The sequence below is a fragment of the Bos indicus x Bos taurus genome, chromosome 17 (assembly GCF_003369695.1).
Source record: "Bos indicus x Bos taurus breed Angus x Brahman F1 hybrid chromosome 17, Bos_hybrid_MaternalHap_v2.0, whole genome shotgun sequence".
In the NCBI taxonomy this organism is placed as follows: domain Eukaryota; kingdom Metazoa; phylum Chordata; class Mammalia; order Artiodactyla; family Bovidae; genus Bos; species Bos indicus x Bos taurus.
This window is the reverse complement of record NC_040092.1, coordinates 67823125-67845500: the sequence shown is the minus strand read 5'-3', so window position 1 is coordinate 67845500 and position 22376 is coordinate 67823125. Positions and strand designations below refer to the sequence as shown.

At 36.4% G+C, this 22376-nt stretch overlaps 1 protein-coding gene across 9 annotated transcripts in view; it reads right to left on the bottom strand.

Annotated features, from left to right (window-relative positions):
• ARFIP1 (ADP ribosylation factor interacting protein 1) overlaps nucleotides 1–22376 on the bottom strand; it is a 137504-nt gene that overhangs the window by 49003 nt on the left and 66125 nt on the right. For 5 of the 9 annotated variants that reach the window (XM_027513461.1, XM_027513460.1, XM_027513462.1 and 2 more), the window contains 3 exons: nucleotides 14245–14353; nucleotides 7092–7187; nucleotides 5447–5559 (listed from right to left, as the gene is read on the bottom strand). In XM_027513461.1, coding sequence (XP_027369262.1) covers nucleotides 5447–5559; nucleotides 7092–7187; nucleotides 14245–14353 — 318 coding nt within the window. The other 4 variants (XM_027513465.1, XM_027513468.1, XM_027513466.1 and 1 more) reach the window with 4 other exon arrangements.

Genomic DNA, 22376 nt, shown 5'->3' with positions numbered 1-22376 from the left:
GAATACCAAAACTCTACTTTCTTATTAGTTTCAAATGTTTTTTTCCCTTCTAGCTTTCCCTTAAATAGTTGTGTGTGTGTGTGTGTGAACAGGAAGAATGAAGGGAAGAAAGGAAGGAGAAAGAAGAGGGGATGGAGAGGAGGGAAGGGAGAAGGCCAGAGAAGGAGGTAGAGATTAGAGATTTCTGAATTCTTCTTCTACTTTTGCCTAGATAAAATAGTATTAAACTATGTTACTCTATTCTACGGTATTCTATTTCTGTTCCAGAAATGATACAAGAGCTTACAGTTTTCAATTCACTACTCAACAATACATTATAAGAGCAACCATATAGGGCATTAATATAATCATTATCATTTAAAGTTAAAAATACTATAAAAAGTAGTAAATAAGCACTGAAATTTTTAAAATTTGCAAATATGTTATTTTATCATGTCTTTTAAAGTTTGGTTACAGAATTAGTATTTGTTGTAGAAGTGAAAATAATGAATGAAATAAAAATGAATGTCCTCTTCCTTTAATTCGACTGGATAGTAGAAAACTATTAATAAGACTTCCCTTTAAACCTATATAATCACATACATAATATTTTTAAAGTAAACATGAGACTATGCTATACATCATATCTGAGCATTTTTTAAGAACAAATATCTTGAAACTTTTCCTTTTTTTAAGAACAAATATCTTGAAACATTTCCTTGTCAACAAATATAAATCTATTATTGTGTCCGACTCTTAGTGACCCCATGGACTGTAGCCTACCGCGTTCCTCCGTCCATGGGATTTTCCAGGCAAGAGTACTGGAGTGGGGTGCCATTTCCTTCTCCAGGGAATCTTCCCAACTCAGAGATCGAACCTGGGTCTCCCACACTGTAGGCAGACGCTTTACCACCTGAGCCACCAGGGAAGTCTATTTATCCTTTTAATGGTAACATATATGCTACTTACATTTTTCTATTTAAATAGAAATGAATTCCCTGACACTCTCTATTATTATCAATTAAGGATCTTTACAAATAAACTTTTTAAAATAAAAGAGTTCTTTTAAAAACAAAAAGTAGAGAAATTAACTCTATAGAAAGTGATAGGAAGATGAAAGGCCAAACTCATAGAAGGGATAAAACTATTTTTATGGAAAACACACAAACACTCTCTGGGGATGAAAAACACATAAAGAGAACATTTAACCTCAGACTTTGTGATTTTAATGAGAGAACATCAGCAAGTAACATTTGAAATGGTAACAAGATCAAGATATACCACTCACTTCCACTTTTCTTCCACACAAGGATTTTCCCTATGCAACAGAATATTATCAGAGGCATTTACCTACTCTTAAGCCAAAGCATGTGGTACTTTCCATAGCTATCCAGATATAATAGTCTGTTGAAAACCAAGAAGCCAGAATTCATTGAAGGAACTTGGCAGACTGGGCAAAATGAAAGAAATGTCTACTTTTGTCTGAGTGGTCATTTTTTTTACAGAAATAATGGTGATAAGCAGACAGTAAGGTCAAAGGTTTAATGAAATTTTTTTTTTGTTTCCAGGAAGCTATGGCAATGGGAAAAGTAAGGCAAGAGCATAAGGCATCAAATCTGGACACCTTAAACAAGTTTTGAAACTGAACTTCAGAGCTTATATTCCAATACAGATAACTAACCACTCTCAAGGAAATCTAAGTAATCTGGAGGTGAGAATGTTACAGACAGCCTCTGTGGGGCTTTGTAAAGAAAGCTGCAGTGAGAAAACATAAAGTGCGAGGCGTTTCCCCACTCATCAGGGTCCCAGAGCAAGTTTCTCATAGGATCACAAAAAAACAGAATTTTATTTAAGTTGCTTCCTAGTAAATACTGAAATTGAAGTGCAAAATCGAAGGTATATATTACATACCTTCAGTATACATTATAAAGCAAGTTTAAAAGAGAAGACAATTAAAAATTCTCAGTTCTTTACCCTTCTCCAAAGTCCCTGAAAATGCAGATGACTTTCCATGATCTGTGGTCCTGTCCAGCTTTCCATATAAATGAATGATTTACTTTGAGGATAAAAGGACAAATGGAGTAAAGTTAAACAGGCAGGAAAAAGCAAAAGTAAATTATTGCTCTACAGAGATTTCCTACTTGGGAGAGGACAAAATAATGATAAATAGTGTATAAAATACCATGAATCACCACCGCACAGGTCATGAATTTACAAGATAATCACTGGATACTATTAGTATTTAAATAGCACCAAGAGCTTAGAATAAAACAATTAGGTACAAGGGAAAGAATAAGCTAATGGCAGCAAAAGACAGATACTACATTAAGAAAGTTGTTAAGACTAAAGGATAGGGAAGAAGGGAGCCTAAAGTAAATATCAGAACCTGAACAGTGGAAACAGATAAACTAGTAAATAAATAATATGGTAAGAAAGCCAGGAATGAAAGTTTAAAAGATACTGGCTTTAAGCCAACAAATATTAATTTGCTAAAGGTATGAATACTGGTGGCAAGTTCTTAAAACATTTTTAAAAAGAATTTAATGTTTGGAAAAGACATTAAATAAGTCTGAATGCTAAAATTGAGATTATTCTTCAAAAAACAAGACAGACTTCTACAAGTACCCTATATTGTATATTTGCAAAATACAAAAATGAACAAAAATAATAAACCAGAATTTATTATTCACACTGATTCCTGCAGATGAGAGAAAATAAGAAAATAAATAAATTTTGGATTCAAACTGGAATAAAATCAGGTAGATTAAAATAATATTTAAGAAAATAGGTTCAAGGCCTAAACTTAAAATCACTTCTCTTACATATTTGGTTTTAATCACCAGACTAACATTGGAGCCAATATTAGCACTTCCTTTATTAAACACCAACAAAGAAGTGCTAAAAATATCCTCTTTGAGTAAAAGCTTTTAAGTGTCTGCCAGAGAACAGAAACAGAAGAAATTAAAAACAAAAATCATGAAGAAACTGAAGTCCATGAAAGAGAATTAAAGTCATAGCCAGAATCAAATTCCTCAGAGTACGATGGATAATAAGCACAAATCAGAATCAACACTTGAAGGATTATCCTAATGATAATGAATGTCCTATGTCGGCTCATAATTTGGACTAAAAAGGTCAAAAAGACAGAAGAACACAGTTGTATGTCAGTCCAGACACACTGAGCTACAAACTCCATAAAATCATGTAAGCTAGGACTTTCTTTTGACTTAGATTGAGATATACAAATTATTCTGATGAAAAAATTTTTTCAGTTAAAAATAAAATGATCACTGAAAGAATGATAACTCCTTCACATAGTACTGTGCCATGTGTATACATTATGAAGTCTGGTTATTTTCAATAACAGAAAATCTGAATGTGGTACAGTAATGCAGAAAAAAAGTGAAAGTGTTAGTTGCTCAGCCGTGTCCGATTCCTTGCGACCCTGTGGACTCGTACGGACCACTAGGCTCCTCTGTCCATGAATTCTCCAGGCAAGAATACTGGAGTGGGTAGCCATTCCCTTCTTCAGGGGATCTTTCCGACCTAGGGACCAAACCTGGGTCTCCTGCATTGCAGAAGCATTCTTTACCATCTGAGCAACCTGGGAAGCCCCATGTTAAGGTAGAGATAACTATAAACTAGGAAGGATTCAACTCTGATTACTGTAGAAGTAAAAGAAGAAAAAAACAGTTGATAAACACACACATACAGGAAAAAAAAAAAAGATAAGCAACAGGAAAACACAACTGACACAAGAGAGGAAGGCCAAAATGACAAAAAATTAAACTTGATAATTTGTCAAATTAGGATTATTAGGATTTGGGTCAAAAATAAGACCTGTATTCTTTAGGCTCAAAATGTGTGGCTAAATTACAGGAATAAATGAACAAAGGAATGACTGAATAAATGAATTTAATAAATAAGTGAGACTGAATCTGGTATGAAAGATAAACAAGTGAAACGAAAGGGAGTATGAAGGGGAATTTCAGGCAGCGGGCAAACACAGAACAAGCTGCAGAGTGTGAGAAAGCACAGCTTGTTTAGGAAATCTCTGGATAAGCAGGTATGGATCACGAGATCTGCGGGTGGAAGAGAGGAGCAGCAGGATAAAAACGGAAAGGTAGATGGGGATCGATGGAAGGAGTTAAGCAAACTGAACCACGTCAGGCAGAGCAGAATCTGTAGGATGAGACAATTTGTTGAGAAGCTACTACAGTAATTTAAGAGAGTAATCACATGGCTGTGAAGGCTAAGATGGAGACAAGGATAAAGTCAAATAATATTAAAGAGGCAGAGTCCATTTAATAATTAACTGGGCATGTGGAATCAGTGAGAAGATGAAGTAGACATCTGAATGTTTGGATGAACTGCTCTGATATGAAGGAGTACCAAAGAAAACACAGTATTCCTGGAATGAGAGCATCCACATCCTTGAGAACAAAAGGGGCAATGGGCAAATAGAATATCCTGAATGAGAACGGTTCAGCGGGCACCAAGTCTTGACGGCTACCACTGGCGTTTCTCAGTTCCACACTGACATGAGCAACACGACATGGAAAGTTTCATGCAGCAGTTTCAGGGCACTTTTATCCTCTTAAGAAAACCTGTACTTTTGTGCAAAATTGCAGATCGTACTTTAAAAATACTAACTGAAAAAATAAATGCACTTCTGTATTGCTCTTTAGAAGACACATCAGAGACTCCTGTATAAAAATACAGACAATTCCTGATTTACAGACCACTAGGCCCACTACCAATTCACAAACAGAGCGAGTGTTAATGCTGATGCTCTAAATAGAACTGTTAGGGTTTTCATCCACTTAACTATTCTACGAATTCTACTGTCTCATCCCTGTTAAGATTCAAAGGTACTAAGTGAATTTGGGGTTTGAGCTATCTATTTGTAACACATTAAATATAGCTGTATTGCTTTAGAGTAAATTTTGCTTATTTACTTTAGGAGAATGTAAGAAAACTAATCAATACTTACTCTGAAGCAATACACTTAACAACAATAAACCTTTGAAATCCAACTCATATACTGTCTGTACAGTTTAGTGTTTAGTTATTACAGTAAGATCAGAGAATTTCAAACTTTGGAAAACTAATATACCTCTCGACATTTTGCTGCTATAAGTATCAAAAAGATGGAGGTTGTCACAAACATATCTATGGCAGTTCTACAGCTAAATGTGCTCCCAGACAACATATTTCTTCTTTAATTATGTACTATCTGTCAATTAATAAGAGCTTTAGTAGCTCTTTTTAGAACTCAACCTACTGACTTTTAAAACTACATTTATGCAAAGATCAGTAAGACACAATATTTTTAATTGTATATTTATGTTGAAAGAGCATTATACTCTCCTATACATTTATATAATTGCAAAATAATAATTTGAGTAACATTCGAATGAAATTCTTAGAGCTACTTGGGGTGGAAATATTAAAAAAAATTACAAACCTTGTAGGTATTTAGACTCCATTTTCTAACAAGTTCTAACTTTTCCATGGCAGGATTTTTAGTTTCATCTGCTAGAATAACTGGACCACTTTTTGTCTGTGTTCTCTGGCTACCTGTAACATCAGAACAAAAGATAAAAATGCAAACCACACAGACAAGTAGAAAGAAAACAAAACACTGATGCAGTTCAAATTAAACTACTTATGCATTTAAAGAAATAAGAAGATTCCCACAAAGTAAAGGACTAGGACTTCTTGGAATCATTTTAAGGATGATTTCCTGATACTGCAAAAAAAAATTTCTTTGGTTTGTCCATCTTCTTTAAAAAAAAATGCTGCAATAGGCCTTCTTCTCTAAACTGCTACTTACTTCAAGGAAAATAAAATTTCCACAATTTATCTTATAACCTAATGATTCTTAAAAAATTGTCATTAAAAATCTGAAAGGCTCACACTCTTCACAGTGATCTCCTTTCATTATACTACACAGAAGACAGCAATAACACAATGTTACCAAAATTTTGGAGGGTTTAAAAATACTATAACTTTAGATAGTCATCAAAAATATCTTACTGTAGTATAAGAGGTTTTGTTAAACAAGACCTTCACTGTGCCTCATTTTTTCCTCAAGAAAGCCAGCACTTCCCCCACAGCCACAATTAATACAGGCAGTATAAAGCCCTGATAATGCATTACTCCAACAATTAAGAAATTATGACATAACAGCAACTCTACAACTATACAGTTCCTCTCAGTAAAATATTTTTTACAGAAGAACATATTTAGTAACATTTATGATGCTAATAACTTGGGATAGAAACATCATAATTTTAAAATAACAATTTTTAAAAAAGACAAGAGAAAACATTTTATAAAATGGTTTTAAAAGGTTAGAGTCAGCAAAAATTTCTTCTCTCACCCCTGTAGCCAGGCCAGGCTTTACCACAGTTTTACCATAATCTAAGGAGAACAGTATATAAAATCAAATGCATTTAAGAATTTACAAAATTCTCACATAAAGTATAAAATATTAACATTTCATGTAAATTTGCCTTGTTTTTATAGTCCAGCAGTATTAAAGTGAAAAGCAAATCCAATGCAAAGAAATAGGTTTTTCCCAGTACTTTTCACTCGGCATAACTGGAAAATTACATAGTATTTTGAAGCAATTTGACAACTAGTTGTTAAGTCAAAGTTGAAAAAAGGAAGACACAACCTTTCCCACTTGATTCATTCCAAATAATGAACAACCCAACTGTTGAAAGTCCTTTTTTATTTAACTGAAAACAGATGGCAGAGCTGCAAAGCCAAGAGTTTAGGATCAAATAAGTAAAGCAACATTTTCCAGAGCAAAGAAAAGAAAGGTAGATTAAAAATGAACCAAACTTTAATGTGTTTTTTTCTGTTATTTCAGAAATTTCATGTTTGAGATTGTGCCTAATAAACTTTGAAAAGCCAGAAAGGTAAGCTATGGCTAGAGAGATCACTTTCCTTATTGTTAAAAAAAAAAAAACAACAAAAAAACAGCCACCAAAAAAGCCAGAATAACACACCTAAGAATATAAAGCAAGCAATAGGAAATTGAGTGAGTGAGTTTAGCTTCAGCAGTAGCAAGAAGGGCTTTATCCGATCAGTGCAGTGAATACCTGCAGGAACAATTAAATCACTTCCTTGTTGAGTCAGTCGACTAGCTGCCACCCTGCTAGGAGACATAACAGATGGCAGAGGTGGTGCTGGGGAACCTGAAAAGGGCAGACATTTCACTGTGAAAATGCTTCTCTTCCTCCACACAATATACATTTTGAATATAGCTGTACTGACATTTCCTTTAAAATATTCAAAAAAAGGATTAAAAGCTGGGAACTAATAGACTTGCTTCCATGCAGAAATGGATGAGTAACAAATGGATGCTACCAGGATGAGCTCTTACATAAACTTTTCTTAGAACTATTAAAACCAAACAAAACACATAACTGTAAGAAGAGACTTGGTAAGATCATGTTTAATCAGTACTCTACCTGGACTTGGCTGTTTTCAAATCAATTAAAAGTATGTGATTAAAGGACACAGCTGAAGTGGTTTTAAAGCTTAACTCAACATTGTATAACTTGCTACTCTAACATAGGGAGGAAAGCTCTTCAAGTAGAAATCCAAAGGCATGTAACACTTGTATCAAATTTATCATTAACATTCACAGAAATGTGAATGAATCACCCTTCACAGAAATTATAGCCAAAAATTTCAAATCATAAATCAAGTATCACCTACTACAGATTACTGCCACTCATAGTATGGATGCAAGGGGTTTCCATCAATTATGTCATCTCGGAGCGCATCAGAAATACAGACCTACTTAACTAGAATCTGCATTTTCACAAGATCTTCAGGTGATTTGTATGTGTTTTGAAGCCTGAGAAGTGATAATACAGAGTGTTATTCTGATTAATCATAAGACTTCTGAAGCTTTTCAAACATACCTGAGACATTCCACAAGATCTACTGATTATCACTGAAACAGGTTATTTTTAGAGCTTTTCCGGGGGGCGGGGGAAGCTTTAGCTTTTTTATTAGATTGATTTTCTGCTTTTATTTATTAGATAAATAAAAATAGCATATATTTAAGGTATAAAAATGATTTTTTTGATATATGTATACACTGTGAAATGATTACATCCATCACCTCACATAGTTACCATCTTTGTGTGTGTGGTGAGAAAACCTGAGATCTATCAGCAAATTTCAAGTATACATTATTATTAACTATAGTCACCATGCTGCTCATTAGGCAACAGTAGTTTTTTAGAAGCTACTTATTCTCAAACACAGCTAAGTTTGAGAACCTGAGGAAAGAATACAATTTTGGAATGAAACACACTGAGTTTTAAAATTCTAACTCTGGGTTTGAAATTCTGGCTCTATTTATCAAATAGTATCAGGAACACCCTGGCAAATTACTCAACATCTCTGAGCCTTAATTTTTTTAAAAAGTTAAGAAAAACTGAATACCCAACATTGTTGCTAATGTCCAGCATAAAACTATACAGCTTCAACTGACTATTTTAAATTCTAAAGGTTTTATGTCTTTAGGGAAGTGATCATTGAAAGGAAACTGAAAAAATTATTAACATCCTTCACATTTAGCTGAATATATTTTAATGTTTCTAAGATAAATTTATTACAACTATACTCTTTTCCAGTTTTCTAAAAACACATATCAAATTTATAATTAAAATATTCCAGTAAGAATGAATGTCAACTTTCTCATATCCCAGATATACGAAGTTCTGATCAGGAACAGTCACCAGTTTTAATAATAAGGAATACTTAATGTGGACTGAATCTAACATTAAAATCCAAAACACACAATGTATCTAAATAGAATGGCATTACCTTTCAAAATGAGATACCTGTCTTTCAAAAAAAATTCTGTTGAACCAAAAAAGTTTAAAACTGGAAGGGACAACAGAAATCAACTAGTCTGATGCTAAACTACAGGGAAAAAGAGGCTCAGAGAGGTTTAAATAGCTTATTAGATTCTCAGGTGTTCTGAATCCATACCATAATATCTCCATTATTAAATTCAATACAAAAAACATCAATCCATAAATTACTTGTTAAGCTGGAAGGCATTTAATGGATTATCCAATGCAATCACTATTTTAAACAAAAACTCTATCTCTACTATTACATAAAGAAGAGTTCAATAAACGATGACTACTATAATTCCATTTTGTGATAATCCCAGGAACAGAGAGCTCTGTTGTTCTGGCTATTACTGTTTATTAATCTTGCATAAGAAATAATCCCATGATTTAACATGAGATATGTATAACATGTATGTCACAAGTGATACAGAACTTTCCAAACTAAAGTAGCAAAAAGACATAGTGCTGAGATAAGTAGAGACCTTCAACTATTTGCTTTACTTTCAAGGGTTAATTGTTCTCTGTATCTTCAAATCTTTAAGTCAGACTAATTTAGTTACTAAAATCACTCACAAATAAGTAAATCATTCCAACAAAAATAATTCTTAAAACTCTAGGCTTTTGCTAATTGATGAAATTTGGAGAATTAGCTCAGCTTTCTCTCAACAGGAGAAGTCTAGGAATATGAATAATGTGTATGCAATGATCAAAACCCCACTAAAACAAAACTCAGATACCAAGAACAACTCATTCTTAAAAGTTTTGACTTACTCATGGTTTTCACTGTTATTCATTCTACCATGTATTTCTTGGGGAGATTTCAATATTTATTGTTACACTGAATTTAAGCACAATTTCTTCTAAATTTGCCCCAGAGATGGAAAAATAAATGGTAATAGGGTCCTTATAAAGTTATCATTCAGTTTTTCCCAGAAAGCTAACAGAGCCCCAACTCCTAACATTTTTTCATGAGACATATATCCTAAATTTTGTTCATTTAAAAAGGCTTTCTTATCTCTTCTTGCCATTCTCTGGAACTCTGCATTTGGTTGGGTATATATTTCCCTTTCTCTTCTGCCTTTCACTTCTCTTCTTTTCTAAGGTATTCTTAAGGCTTTCTCAGACAACCACTTTAATCTTCTTGCATTTCGTTTTCTTGGGGATACCCAACTGAATGAAGAGTTCCAGAGAATAGCAAGGAGACATAAGAAAGTCTTCCTCAGTGATCAGTGCAAAGAAATAGGGGAAAACAATAGAATGGGAAAGACTAGAGATCTCATCAAGAAAATCAGATACCAAGGGAATATTTCATGCAAAGATGGGCTCAATAAAGAACAGAAACAGTATGGATCTAACAGAGGCAGAAGAGATGGCAAGAATACACAGAACTATCATATCCTGAACAATCATGATGGTGTGGACACTCACCTAGAACTAGACATCCTGAAGTGTGAAGTCAAGTGGGCCTTAGGAAGCATTACTACGAACAAAGTTAGTGGAAGTGATGAATTCCAGCTGAGCTATTTCAAGTCCTAAAAGATGATGCTGTTAAAGTGCTGCACTCAATATGTGCAAATGCGGAAAACTCAGCAGTGGCCACAGGACCAGAAAAGGTCATTCCAATCCCAAAGAAGGGCAATACAAAAGAATGTTCAAACTACCACACAGTTGCAAGGTAGCAAGTACATTATTTGTACATAAAGTACATTATTTCACACACAAGCAAGGTAATGCTCAAAATCCTTCAAGCTAGGCTTCAACAGTATGTGAATTGGAATTTCTGGATGTAAAAGCTGGATTTAGAAAAGGCAGAGGAACCAGAGGCCAAATTACCAACATCCACTGGATCACAGAGAAAGCAAGGGAATTTAAGAAAAACAGCTATTTCTGTTTCACTGACTATGCTAGAAGTCTTTGACAGTGTGGATCACAATAAACTGTGGAAAATTCTTAAACAGATGTGAATACCAGACCACCTTACCTGTCTCCTGAGAAACCTGCATGCAGGACAAGAAGCAACAGTTAGAACCTTACATGGAAAAATGAACTGGTTTAAAATTGGGCAGGAAGTATGACAAGGCTGTATACTGTCACCCTGATTATTTAACTTATATGCAGAGTACATTATGTTAAATGCCAGACTGGAATGAATCACAAGCTGGAATCAAGACTGCGAGGAGAAATATCAACAACCTCAGATAAGCAGATGATACCACTCTAATGACAGAAAGTGAAGAAGAACTAAAGAGCCTCTTGATGAGGGTAAAAGAAGAGAGTGAAAAGCCTGGCTTAAAACTTAAAATTCAAAAAAGCAGACATGTCACTTTGCCAACAAAGGTCCATATAGTCAAAGCTATGGTTTTTCCAGTGGTCATGTACAGATAGATGTGAGAGCTGGACATAAAGAAGGCTGAGCGCTGAAGAATTGTTGCTTTCGAATTGTGCTGGAAAAGACTCTTGAGAGTCCCTTGGACAGCAAGGAGACCAAACCAGGCAATCCTAAAGAAAATCAACCCTGAATATTCATTGGAAGGGCTGATTCTGAAACTGAAGCTCCAATACTTTGGCCACCTGATGTGAACAGCTAACTCAGAGGAAAAGACCCTGATGCTGGGAAAGATTGAGGGCAGAAATAGAATGGGGGCAACAGAGGATGAGATGGTTGGATGGCATCACTGACTCAATGGACATGAGTTTGAGCAAAAATAGTGGAGGACAGGGAAGCCTGGCATGCTGCAGTTTATGGGGGTTGCAAAGAGCTGGACATGGCTTAGCAACTGAACAACAATAAGAACATATTCTAAATTTTAAACATGAGAAAATCATGTTCATTCTAATTTATGCATACATGCCTCAAAACAAGGACACTTAACTACAACTTTCCAGTAAATGCTTAATGAATCTGAGTATGACAGAATGATTATCTTTTAAACATACTGATTAACTATGTAGCTTGTTTTAAAAAGTGTTTTATAAAGTCAATTCAAAGAGACATAAATTACTGCCATTATCACAAAACACATTTTTTATTCCAATCTGAGGGACTACAATGGATCTATAAGCAAGTGAAACTGACTGGCACTTTCCTGTTCATGGACAACAGGTTACAATGCCAGCTGACTTTGATTATTGTATATACTATTCTGTTTAAGGGGGAAAGGATAAAACCAAATGTCAGCCAAATAATATCACTGAAAATCTTCAAATATCTTAATTGTAGAAGTCTTTTTTTTTTTTTTAATTCTATGTTGACATTTAAATTTGGAAATTGGTGACCGGTTGGAAAATGATGTCACGCAAAGTGTGCCTTGTGTCTTCAAACGTTCATAATCTCAGGCAATCAGTCAACCTTCTCAAATTCAAAGTTATTCAAAGCCTAGAGAACACCACCACAATGCTATGCAATGACTACTGCGATACTGATGCACGTGTTGCCTTTCTATATCTTTATTTCTGTGAACATAAGAATGAAAAGGGTAAAAAAAAAAGATGTCAGTAGAAAGTCCACTCGTTTTACAGCCTAGAGTAGAAGATAGTATACTGGATTACCCTAAATGCCTATTTCTAGGATCCATTTAGCAAGGAATATATTTTAAAATATAAGTTATTTCTCACTATTGGCCATTAGTATAATAAAATATAGAATACTGCAAGAGGGCTACAGAGTACAAAGGCATGGAGATATTTTTTTCAACTTGTGAAATTATAATACAGTATTAAAAGATGCTTGGAAGAAAGATCCTTGGAAGAAAAGCTACGACCAAACCTAGACAGCATATTAAAAAGCAGAGCCATTACTTTACCGACTAGATCTGTATAGTTAAAGCTATGGTTTTCCAGTAGTCATGTATGGATGTGAGAGTTGGACTATAAAGAAGACCAAAGAACTGATGCTTTTGAACTGGAGAAGCATTGGAGAAGACTCTTGAGAGTCCCTTGGACTGCAAGGAGATCCAATCAGTCCATCCTAAAGGAAATCAACCCTGAATATTCATTGGAAGGACTGATGCTGAAGCTGAAGCTCCAATACTTTGGCCACCTGATGCAAAGTACTGACTCACTGGAAAAGACCCTAATGCTGAGAAAGATTGAAGGCAGGAGGAGAAGGGGACAACAGAGGATGAGATGGTTGGATGGCATCACCGACTTGACGGACCTGAGTGTGAGCAAGCTCCAGGAGTCGGTGATGAACAGGGAGGTCTGGCGTGCTGCAGTTCATGGGGTCGCAGAGTCGGACACAACTGAACAACTGAACTGAACTTAACGCAGTATTAAAATTAAAATACTTCATTGAACATCCAAGTATTGCTACTTTAACTAGAGCTCTGTCAAGAAAACAATCCAGTTTTACATCTACATGATTTTATTTTCTTTCACTTGTGTAAAGATGAAAAAATACCTAAAAAGGTTATTATAGGCAAGAGTATTTAAAAAGGAAGTGTTTTTCTTTATATTAAAAAAGAAAAAAAAACACATACATGGAATGTATGCAGAAAAGAGCTAACATACTAGATCTAACTATTTACCTTTGAAAAGACCAGTTTACAAAAGATTGGCCCTCAACTGGCATCTGAGAACTTTAATTTTGGAGTGATTCTCACCATTCCTGGAATTCTAAGACTTGCTCACTATGCCTAAACTGTTTATACAAACAATGTGGTTTATGCTTTCCTTCTGGGAGTCTGGAATCTGGCACATGCTAGGCAGAGGGTGCCTATGTGGACAATCTCCAATAAGAACCCTAGGCACTAATTTATCTTCCTTGGTTAGCAACATTTCACATTTGTTGTCACAGCTCTGCTGGGAGAATGAAGCATGTCCTTTATGACTGGACTGGGAAAGGACCCCAATCTTTACCTCAGGCACCCTTTGCCTTTGCCGCCTGTGCTCGGTATACTTCTGCTATCATCACAGTCTGAATTATGACTATACACTGAGTCCTGTTAGTCCTCTTTGAAAATTACTTTATTGGAGGGTGCTCTCAGGAGACCTCTGACACAGCATATATAGTGACAAAAATAAAAGTTTCATTTTCTAATTGCTTTGAAATAAGAAATATGTATTTATACAAATCAATATTGACATAAATTTTGTGGTTACCACTAAAATAATTTAAATCTGCATTTTTGGTATAATTTTTGAGTTTTTCAGTATTTTAAAACCAATTTTCAAGCAGTAATCAGTGAAATTATGCACGCTAACCTGTTTATATAAAGACAACTATTAAAACAATTACTAAATTAAATTGAAGAGAAAAAGGATTATGTTTATAACCAGTGTTTTATCATGAAATCAAAGTTCTCAATAAGGTAGCATTTGGTGACCTTCTCCCATCTTCTATCCCGCTCATCTTTAAAAATAATGGGTTCCTTACCTTGAAATGATCCTGCTTCAATAACCCCCTCTTTGGTACTGTCAAAGCCATGAGATGTGATTTGCGTTTCTGAGAGACCAAGTCCAGCTGGTAATGAACGCTTCACATCCTTAGCAACATTTGAATAAAAGAGAAAATCTTGTAAAAATCTCACACCATACAGCAGTTAAGCATAATTTTGTCCTTTTAATCACATGGTGAACTATTTTTCTCTCTACTGTGTAGTATTCCCTTATGCTGTCATGGTGGTCCAAGATGATGTATATCTGCAGCAAACTAAGCAAGGTTTGCTATAAGAGATACAGTGTACACCAAATATAAAATAGTTTCATTAGTTTAGACTTAAGCATCAGACAGATATTAAAATTCAATTTCAAATTTCGAATCTTCTGATACATAAGGAAAATCATTTCAAGGACAGAATTAAGATGACTAAAAAGTCATGTCTAATATTAAAAAGCTCAGTGATGTCTAATATCATCTTGATGAGCCTTTGGTGATGTTTAACATAAATCATTCACTTGCAATATTAAGTTTCCCTCTGATTTGCAGGTTAGCTAGGTAAACAGGGCTTCAATCAGTGTAAGGAAAAGAAAATTTCTTGTGATTTAGATTTATTTTAAATTACTGATATTTGCCAACCTAACTGCAATTAAGCTTGTAACTGTAATAAATACAATATTTGACATTCAGTCTTACAGTAAAAGAAAAGACAGAAAGCCATGAAACACAGATTTCCAACTAAAAGTTCTTTCTAGCCTCTGGCTTGGATATGAGGAATTACCCAATTTTCATAATCAGTCTATGACTAGACTCTACTGGTTCTTCGTAACGATAAGTTAGTGATACACTAGATGATGTCTTTGAAATTCTTCCTTAAGGCCCTATTCCACGACATATAATGTACAGCTAGAATCTGAAACTCCAGCAACCTTCATACACGAACTTCTTTTCTGATTATCTAGTTTTATTTTTCTCATAGTGATTATCACTAACATATTCAATAAATATTTGTTGGACAAATAAGTAAATGAATTTGTTAAATAAACTAAGGGACTTATGACAACATCGTATAGATTAAGAAGTTGCAGGCTTCTCTGGTGGCTCAACATAAGGAATCCACCTGCCAACACAGAAGACACAGGCTTGACCGCTGATTTGGGAAGATCCCACATGCTGCAGAGCAGCTAAGCCCATGTGCCACAACTCCCAAGCCTGTGCGCTCAAGCCTGGGACCACAACCACTGAAGTCCGCAGGCCCCGGAGCCCGTGCTGCACAACGAGAGAAGCCGCCACAGCGACAAGTCCATGCGCAGCAGCGAAGACCCAGCACACCCCCAGACAAACCGACAGAGTTGCTGCAGCAATAAGCTCACTTTAAAATTTATTGAGTATCTGCTTATTCTTACTATGCTAGACTTGCTCGGCAGAGAAAAAGATAACACAAAGGAGAGACAAGATATATAAATATTAATATAAAAGTTGAACCTGGTGCCAAAGTAAAGACAGTATCAGAAGAATTTGGAATAGGGGCTAAGTCCAGGAGAACCGAATAAGAAAAGAAAAAGTACTTCTTGAACTCTGAAATATAGAGGATTTATTTATTCATTCAATCAACATCTACTGAGCACCAAGTTCACGACAGTCACTGCTATGGATACTACACATGGAGCACTGCAGGAAACAGACCACCTCTGTCCATCAGACTCATCTGAGGTGTGACCGAAGGAGGAGACGGATAGTAAATGAATGCATCTCAGGTACAATGCACTACAGTAAAAATACCGGTGACCCTTGAAAAACACAGGTTTGAACTGTGTCACCTTATATGCATTTTTTTTTCAATAAATATGCTTGTACTGCAGTACTACAAGATCCAAGGTGGTTGACTCCTCAGAGCTGAACTGTGGATACAGAGAACCAAAGGAAAAGTTATACAAAAATTTGACTGTAGGTAGACTGCTTGAACCCACAGTTCAAGTAGAAACTGTAATAAGTAGTAAGTTTAATTTTTTAAGGCAGGGTAAGAGGGTACCTCAGATTGATTATATTCTTTGCAGCCAAAGATGGAGAAGCTCTATACAGTCAGCAAAAACCAGACTGGGAGCTGACTGTGGCTCACATCATGAACTCCTAATTGAAGAAAGTGGGGAAAACCACTAGACCATTCAGGTATGACCTAAATGAAATCCCTTATGATTATACAGTGGAAGTGAGAAACAGATTTAAGGGACTAGATCTGATAGACAGAGTGCCTGATGAACTATGGACTGAGGTTCGTGACATTGTACAGGAGACAGGGATCAAGACCATCACCATGGAAAAGAAATGCAAAAAAGCAAAATGGCTGTCTGGGGAGGCCTTAAATAGCTGTGAAAAGAAGAGAAGTGAAAAGCAAAGGAGAAAAGGAAAGATATAAGCAGATGATTGCAGAGTTCCAAAGAATAGCAAGGAGAGATAAAAAAGCTTTCTTCAGCAATCAATGCAAAGAAATAGAGGAAAACAACAGAATGGGAAAGACTAGAATCTCTTCAAGAAAATTAGAGATACCAAGGGAACGTTTCATGCAAAGATGGGCTCAATAAAGGACAGAAATGGTATGGACCTAACAGAAGCAGAAGATATTAAGAAGAGGTGGCAAGAATACACAGAAGAACTGTACAAAAAAGAGCTTCACAACCAAGATAATCATGATGGTATGATCACTCACCTAGAGCCAGACATCCTGGAATGTGAAGTCAAGTGGGCCTTAGAAAGCATAACTATGAACAAAGCTAGTGGTGGTGATGGAATTCCTGTTGAAAGATGATGCTGTGAAAGTGCTGCACTCAATATGCCAGCAAATTTGCAAAACTCAGCAGCGGCCACAGGACTGGAAAAGGTCAGTTTTCATTCCAATCCCAAAGAAAGGCAATGCCAAAGAATGCTCAAACTACTGCACAATTGCACTCATCTCACATGCTAGTAAAGTAACGCTCAAAATTCTCCAAGCCAGACTTCAGCAATATGTGAACTGTGAACTTCCAGATGTTCAAGCTTCTTTTAGAAAAGGCAGAGGAACCAGAGATCAAATTGCCAACATCCACTGGATCATGGAAAAAGCAAGAGAGTTCCAGAAAAACATCTATTTCTGCTTTATTGACTATGCCAAAGCCTTTGACTGTGTGGATCACAATAAACTGTGGAAAATTCTGAAAGAGATGGGAATACCAGACCACCTGACCTGCCTCTTGAGAAACCTATATGCAGGTCAGGAAGCAACAGTTAGAACTGGACATGGAACAACAGACTGGTTCCAAATAGGAAAAGGAGTATATCAAGGCTGTATATTGTCATCCTGCTTATTTAACTTATATGCAGAGTACATCATGAGAAATGCTGGGCTGGAAGAAGCACAAGCTGGAATCAAGATTGCCAGGAGAAATATCAATAGCCTCAGATATGCAGATGACACCACCCTTATGGCAGAAAATGAAGAGGAACTAAAAAGCCTCTTGATGAAAGTGAAACAGGAGAGTGAAAAAGCTGGCTTAAAGCTCAACATTCAGAAAAAGAAGATCATGGCATCTGGTCCCATCACTTCATGGGAAATAGATGGGGAAACAGTGGAAACAGTGGCTGACTTTATTTTTTGGGGCTCCAAAATCACTGCAGATGGTGACTGCAGCCATGAAATTAAAAGACGCTTACTCCTTAGAAGGAAAGTTATGACCAACCTAGATAGCATATTGAAAAGCAGAGACATTACTTTGCCAATAAAGGTCTGTCTAGTCAAGGCTATGGTTTTTCCAGTGGTCACGTATGGATGTGAGAGTTGACTATAAGGAAAGCTGAGCACCGAAGAACTGATGCTTTTGAACTGTGGTGTTGGAGAAGACTCTTGAGTGTCCCTTGGACTGCAAGGAGATCCAACCAGTCCATCCTAAAGGAGATCAGTCCTGCGTGTTCATTGGAAGGACTGATGCTGAAGCTGAAACTCCAATACTTTGGCGACCTCATGTGAAGAGCTGACTCATTGGAAAAGACTCTGATGCTGGGAGGGATTGGGGGCAGGAGGAGAAGGGGACGACAGAGGATGAGATGACTGGGTTGCATCACCAACTCGATGGACATGAGTTTGAGTGAACTCTGTAAGTTGCTGTTGGACAGGAAGGCCTAGTGTGCTGTGATTCATGGGGTCGCAAAGAGTCGGATACGACTGAGCAACTGAACTGATGAGGGATACAGAGTGACAAGCAAAGGGTGCTATTTTGGATGGGATATTCAGGGAAGGTCTATCCGAAGAGGTAAAATTTGTGCAGAATTCTGAACAAAATGAGAGACTGAGCCATGTGGCTCATGTGGGGAAAGAGCAGTGATGTAAAAGCTCATAATGATGCTCTGTTTCTTGACTGAATGATAGACACACAGTACCCATGGTACAATGAATTCACTTCACTGTCATAAAGTCTGCCCTTTTAAAGTGTGTAATTCTGTGGGGTCTGTATATTTACAGGTTGTGCAGACATCATTATCTAAGCATCTTCATCACCTTAAAAAGAAACTGTACCCGTTAGAGGTCACTTCCCACTTCCACCTTTCCCCAGCTCCTCACCAACACTAATGCACTTTCTGTGTACTGCTTACTCTGGTTGTTAGTGTTGTTGTTCAGTCATGGCCAACTCTTGGAGACCCCATGAACTGCAGCACACCAGGCCTCCCTGTCCATCACCAACTCCCGGAGCTTACTCAAACTCATGTCCATTGAGTTGGTGATGCCATCTAACCATCTCATCCTCTGTCGTCCCCTTCTCCTGCCTTCAATCTTTCCTAGCATCAGGCTCTTTTCCAATGGGTCAGTTCTTCGCATCAGGTGGCCAAAGTATTGGAGCTGCAGCATCAGTTCTTCCAATGAATATTCAGGGTTGATTTCTTTAGGAATGAGTGGTTTGATGTTCCTGCTGTCCAAGGGACTCTCAAGAGTCTTCTCCAGCACAATTTGAAAGCATCAATTCTTCAGTGCTCAGCCTTCTTTACAGTCCAACTCTCACATCCGTACATGACTACTGGAAAAACCATAGCTTTGACCATACAGACCTTTGTGGGCAATGTGATGTCTCTGCTTTTTAATATGCTGTCTAGGTTTGTCATAGCTTTTCTTCCAAGGAGCAAGTGTCTTAATTTCATGGCTGCAGTTACCATCTGCAGTGATTCTGGAGCCCAAAACAATAAAGACTGTCACTGTTTCCACTGTTTTCCCATCTATCTGCCAGGAAGTGATGGGACTGGATGCCATGATCTTCGTTTTTTAAATGCTGAGTTTCAAGCCAGTTTTGGACATTATTCTATACTCCTGGCTAGGTCAGATAGTAACTCTATGTTTAACTTTTCAAGGAACTGTCAGAACTGTCTTCTGAAAGGGTTGTACCATTTCACATTCCCAAAAGCAATGTATGAAGGTTCTAATTTCTCCACATTTTCATCAATACTTGTTATTGTCTGTCTTTTTGATTATAGTCACTAGGCAGGTGTGAAGCAGTATCTTACTGAAGTGATGATTTTCATTTCCATGATGTCTAATGATGTTGAGCATCTTTACATGTGCTTATTTGCATTTGAATATCTCCCCTGGAGAAATGTCTAGTCAAATCTACTGCCCCATTTTTAATTGGGGCATTTATCATTTCACTGATACAGATAAAAATCACTTATCAATGATATGACTTATATTTTTTCCCCACTTTGTTGGCTGTTCACTTTCTTCATGGTGTTCTTTTTTTGTGTGTGTGTGTGTGTGTTGTTGGATTCTGATTGCTAGAATTTTGTTAAGGATTTTTGCATCTATGTTCATCAGTGATACTGGCCTGTAGTTTTCTTTTTTTGTGGGATCTTTGTCAGGTTTTGGTATTAGGGTGATGGTGGCCTCATAGAATGAGTTTGGAAGTTTACCTTCCTCTGCAATTTTTTGGACGAGTTTGAGCAGGATAGGTGTTAGCTGTTCTCTAAATTTTTTGGTAGAATTCAGCTGTGAAGCCGTCTGGACCTGGGCTTTTGTTTGCTGGAAGATTCTTGATTACAGTTTCAATTTCCGTGCTTGTGATGGGTCTGTTAAGATTTTCTATTTCTTCCTGGTCCAGTTTTGGGAAGTTGTACTTTTCTAAGAATTTGTCCATTTCTTCCAAGTTGTCCATTTTATTGGCATATAATTGTTGATAGTAGTCTCTTATGATCCTTTGTATTTCTGTGTTGTCTGTTGTGATCTCTCCATTTTCATTTCTAATTTTATTGATTTGATTTTTCTCCCTTTGTTTCTTGATGAGTCTGGCTAATGGTTTGTCAATTTTATTTATCCTTTCAAAGAACCAGCTTTTGGTTTTGTTGATTTTTGCTATGGTCTCTTTTGTTTCTTTTGCATTTATTTCTGCTCTAATTTTTAAGATTTCTTTCCTTCTACTAACCCTGGGATTCTTCATTTCTTCCTTTTCTAGTTGCTTTAGGTGTAGAGTTAGGTTATTTATTTCACTTTTTTCTTGTTTCTTGAGGTGTGCCTGTATTGCTATGAACTTTCCCCTTAGGACTGCTTTTACAATGTCCCACAGGTTTTGGGTTGTTGTGTTTTCATTTTCATTCGTTTCTATGCAAATTTTGATTTCTTTTTTGATTTCTTCTGTGATTTGTTGGTTATTCAGCAGCGTGTTGTTCAGCCTCCATATGTTGGAATTTTTAATAGTTTTTCTCCTGTAATTGAGATCTAATCTTACTGCATTGTGGTCAGAAAAGATGCTTGGAATGATTTCTATTTTTTTGAATTTACCAAGACTAGCTTTATGGCCCAGGATGTGATCTATCCTGGAGAAGGTTCCATGTGCGCTTGAGAAAAAGGTGAAATTCATTGTTTTGGGATGAAATGTCCTATAGCTATCAATTAGGTCTAACTGGTCTATTGTATCATTTAAAGTTTGTGTTTCCTTGTTAATTTTCTGTTTAGTTGATCTATCCATAGGTGTGAGTGGGGTATTAAAGTCTCCCACTATTATTGTGTTATTGTTAATTTCTCCTTTCATACTTGTTAGCATTTGTCTTACATACTGTGGTGCTCCCATGTTGGGTGCATATATATTTATAATTGTTATATCTTCTTCTTGGATTGATCCTTTGATCATTATGTAGTGACCTTCTTTGTCTCTTTTCACAGCCTTTGTTTTAAAGTCTAATTTATCTGATATGAGTATTGTGACTCCTGCTTTCTTTTGGTCCCTATTTGCATGGAAAATCTTTTTCCATGTCATGGTGTTCTTTGAAGCACAAAAGTTTTAAATTTTGATAAAGTCTGATTTACCTATTCATTCTTTTGTTGCTTATGATTTCGGCATCATATTTAAGAAACTAAAGTGCCTATTCCAAGGTTATAAAGATCCACCACTAAGTTTTTCTTCTAAGAGTTTTATACTTTTAGCTCTTACATTTAAGTCATAGATCCATTTTCAGTTAATTTCTAACTATGGTGAGAGTGATGGTGTGTGGTCTGCGTTCAACTTCATTTTTCGCATGTGGATATCCAGTTGTCCCCGAACCATTTGTTTAAGACTATTCTTTCCACGGGCTTCCCAGGTGCCGCTAGTGGTAAGGAACCCACCTGCTAATTCAGGAGATGTAAGAGATGCAGGTTCAATTCCTGGGTCAGGAAGATGCCCTGGAGGAGGGTATGGCAACCCACTCTACTGCTCTTGCCTGGAGAACCTCATGGACAGGGGAGCCTGAAGAACTACAGTCCATGAGGTCACAAAGAGTCAGACACAACTGAAGAGACTTAGCATACACACATCCTTTCCACATTGAAAACTGTCTTGGCACCCTTGCTGAAACTCAACTGACCATAAATGTAGGGTCTATTTCTCTACTCTCAATCCTGTCCCACTGATCTGTACGTCATCCTTAAGTCAGTACCATATTGTTACGATTACTGTAGCTTTGTGGTAGAAAGTTTTGAAATCAGAAGTAATGAGTCCTACAACTCTGTTCTTCGTTTTCAATTCTCTGGGCATTCTGCATCCTTTGTGTTTACATCTGATCAGTTTGTCAATTTCTAAAATTAAAAAAAAAAGCCAGTTGCGATTCTGATAGAGACTGTGCTGAATCTGATCAATTTGGGG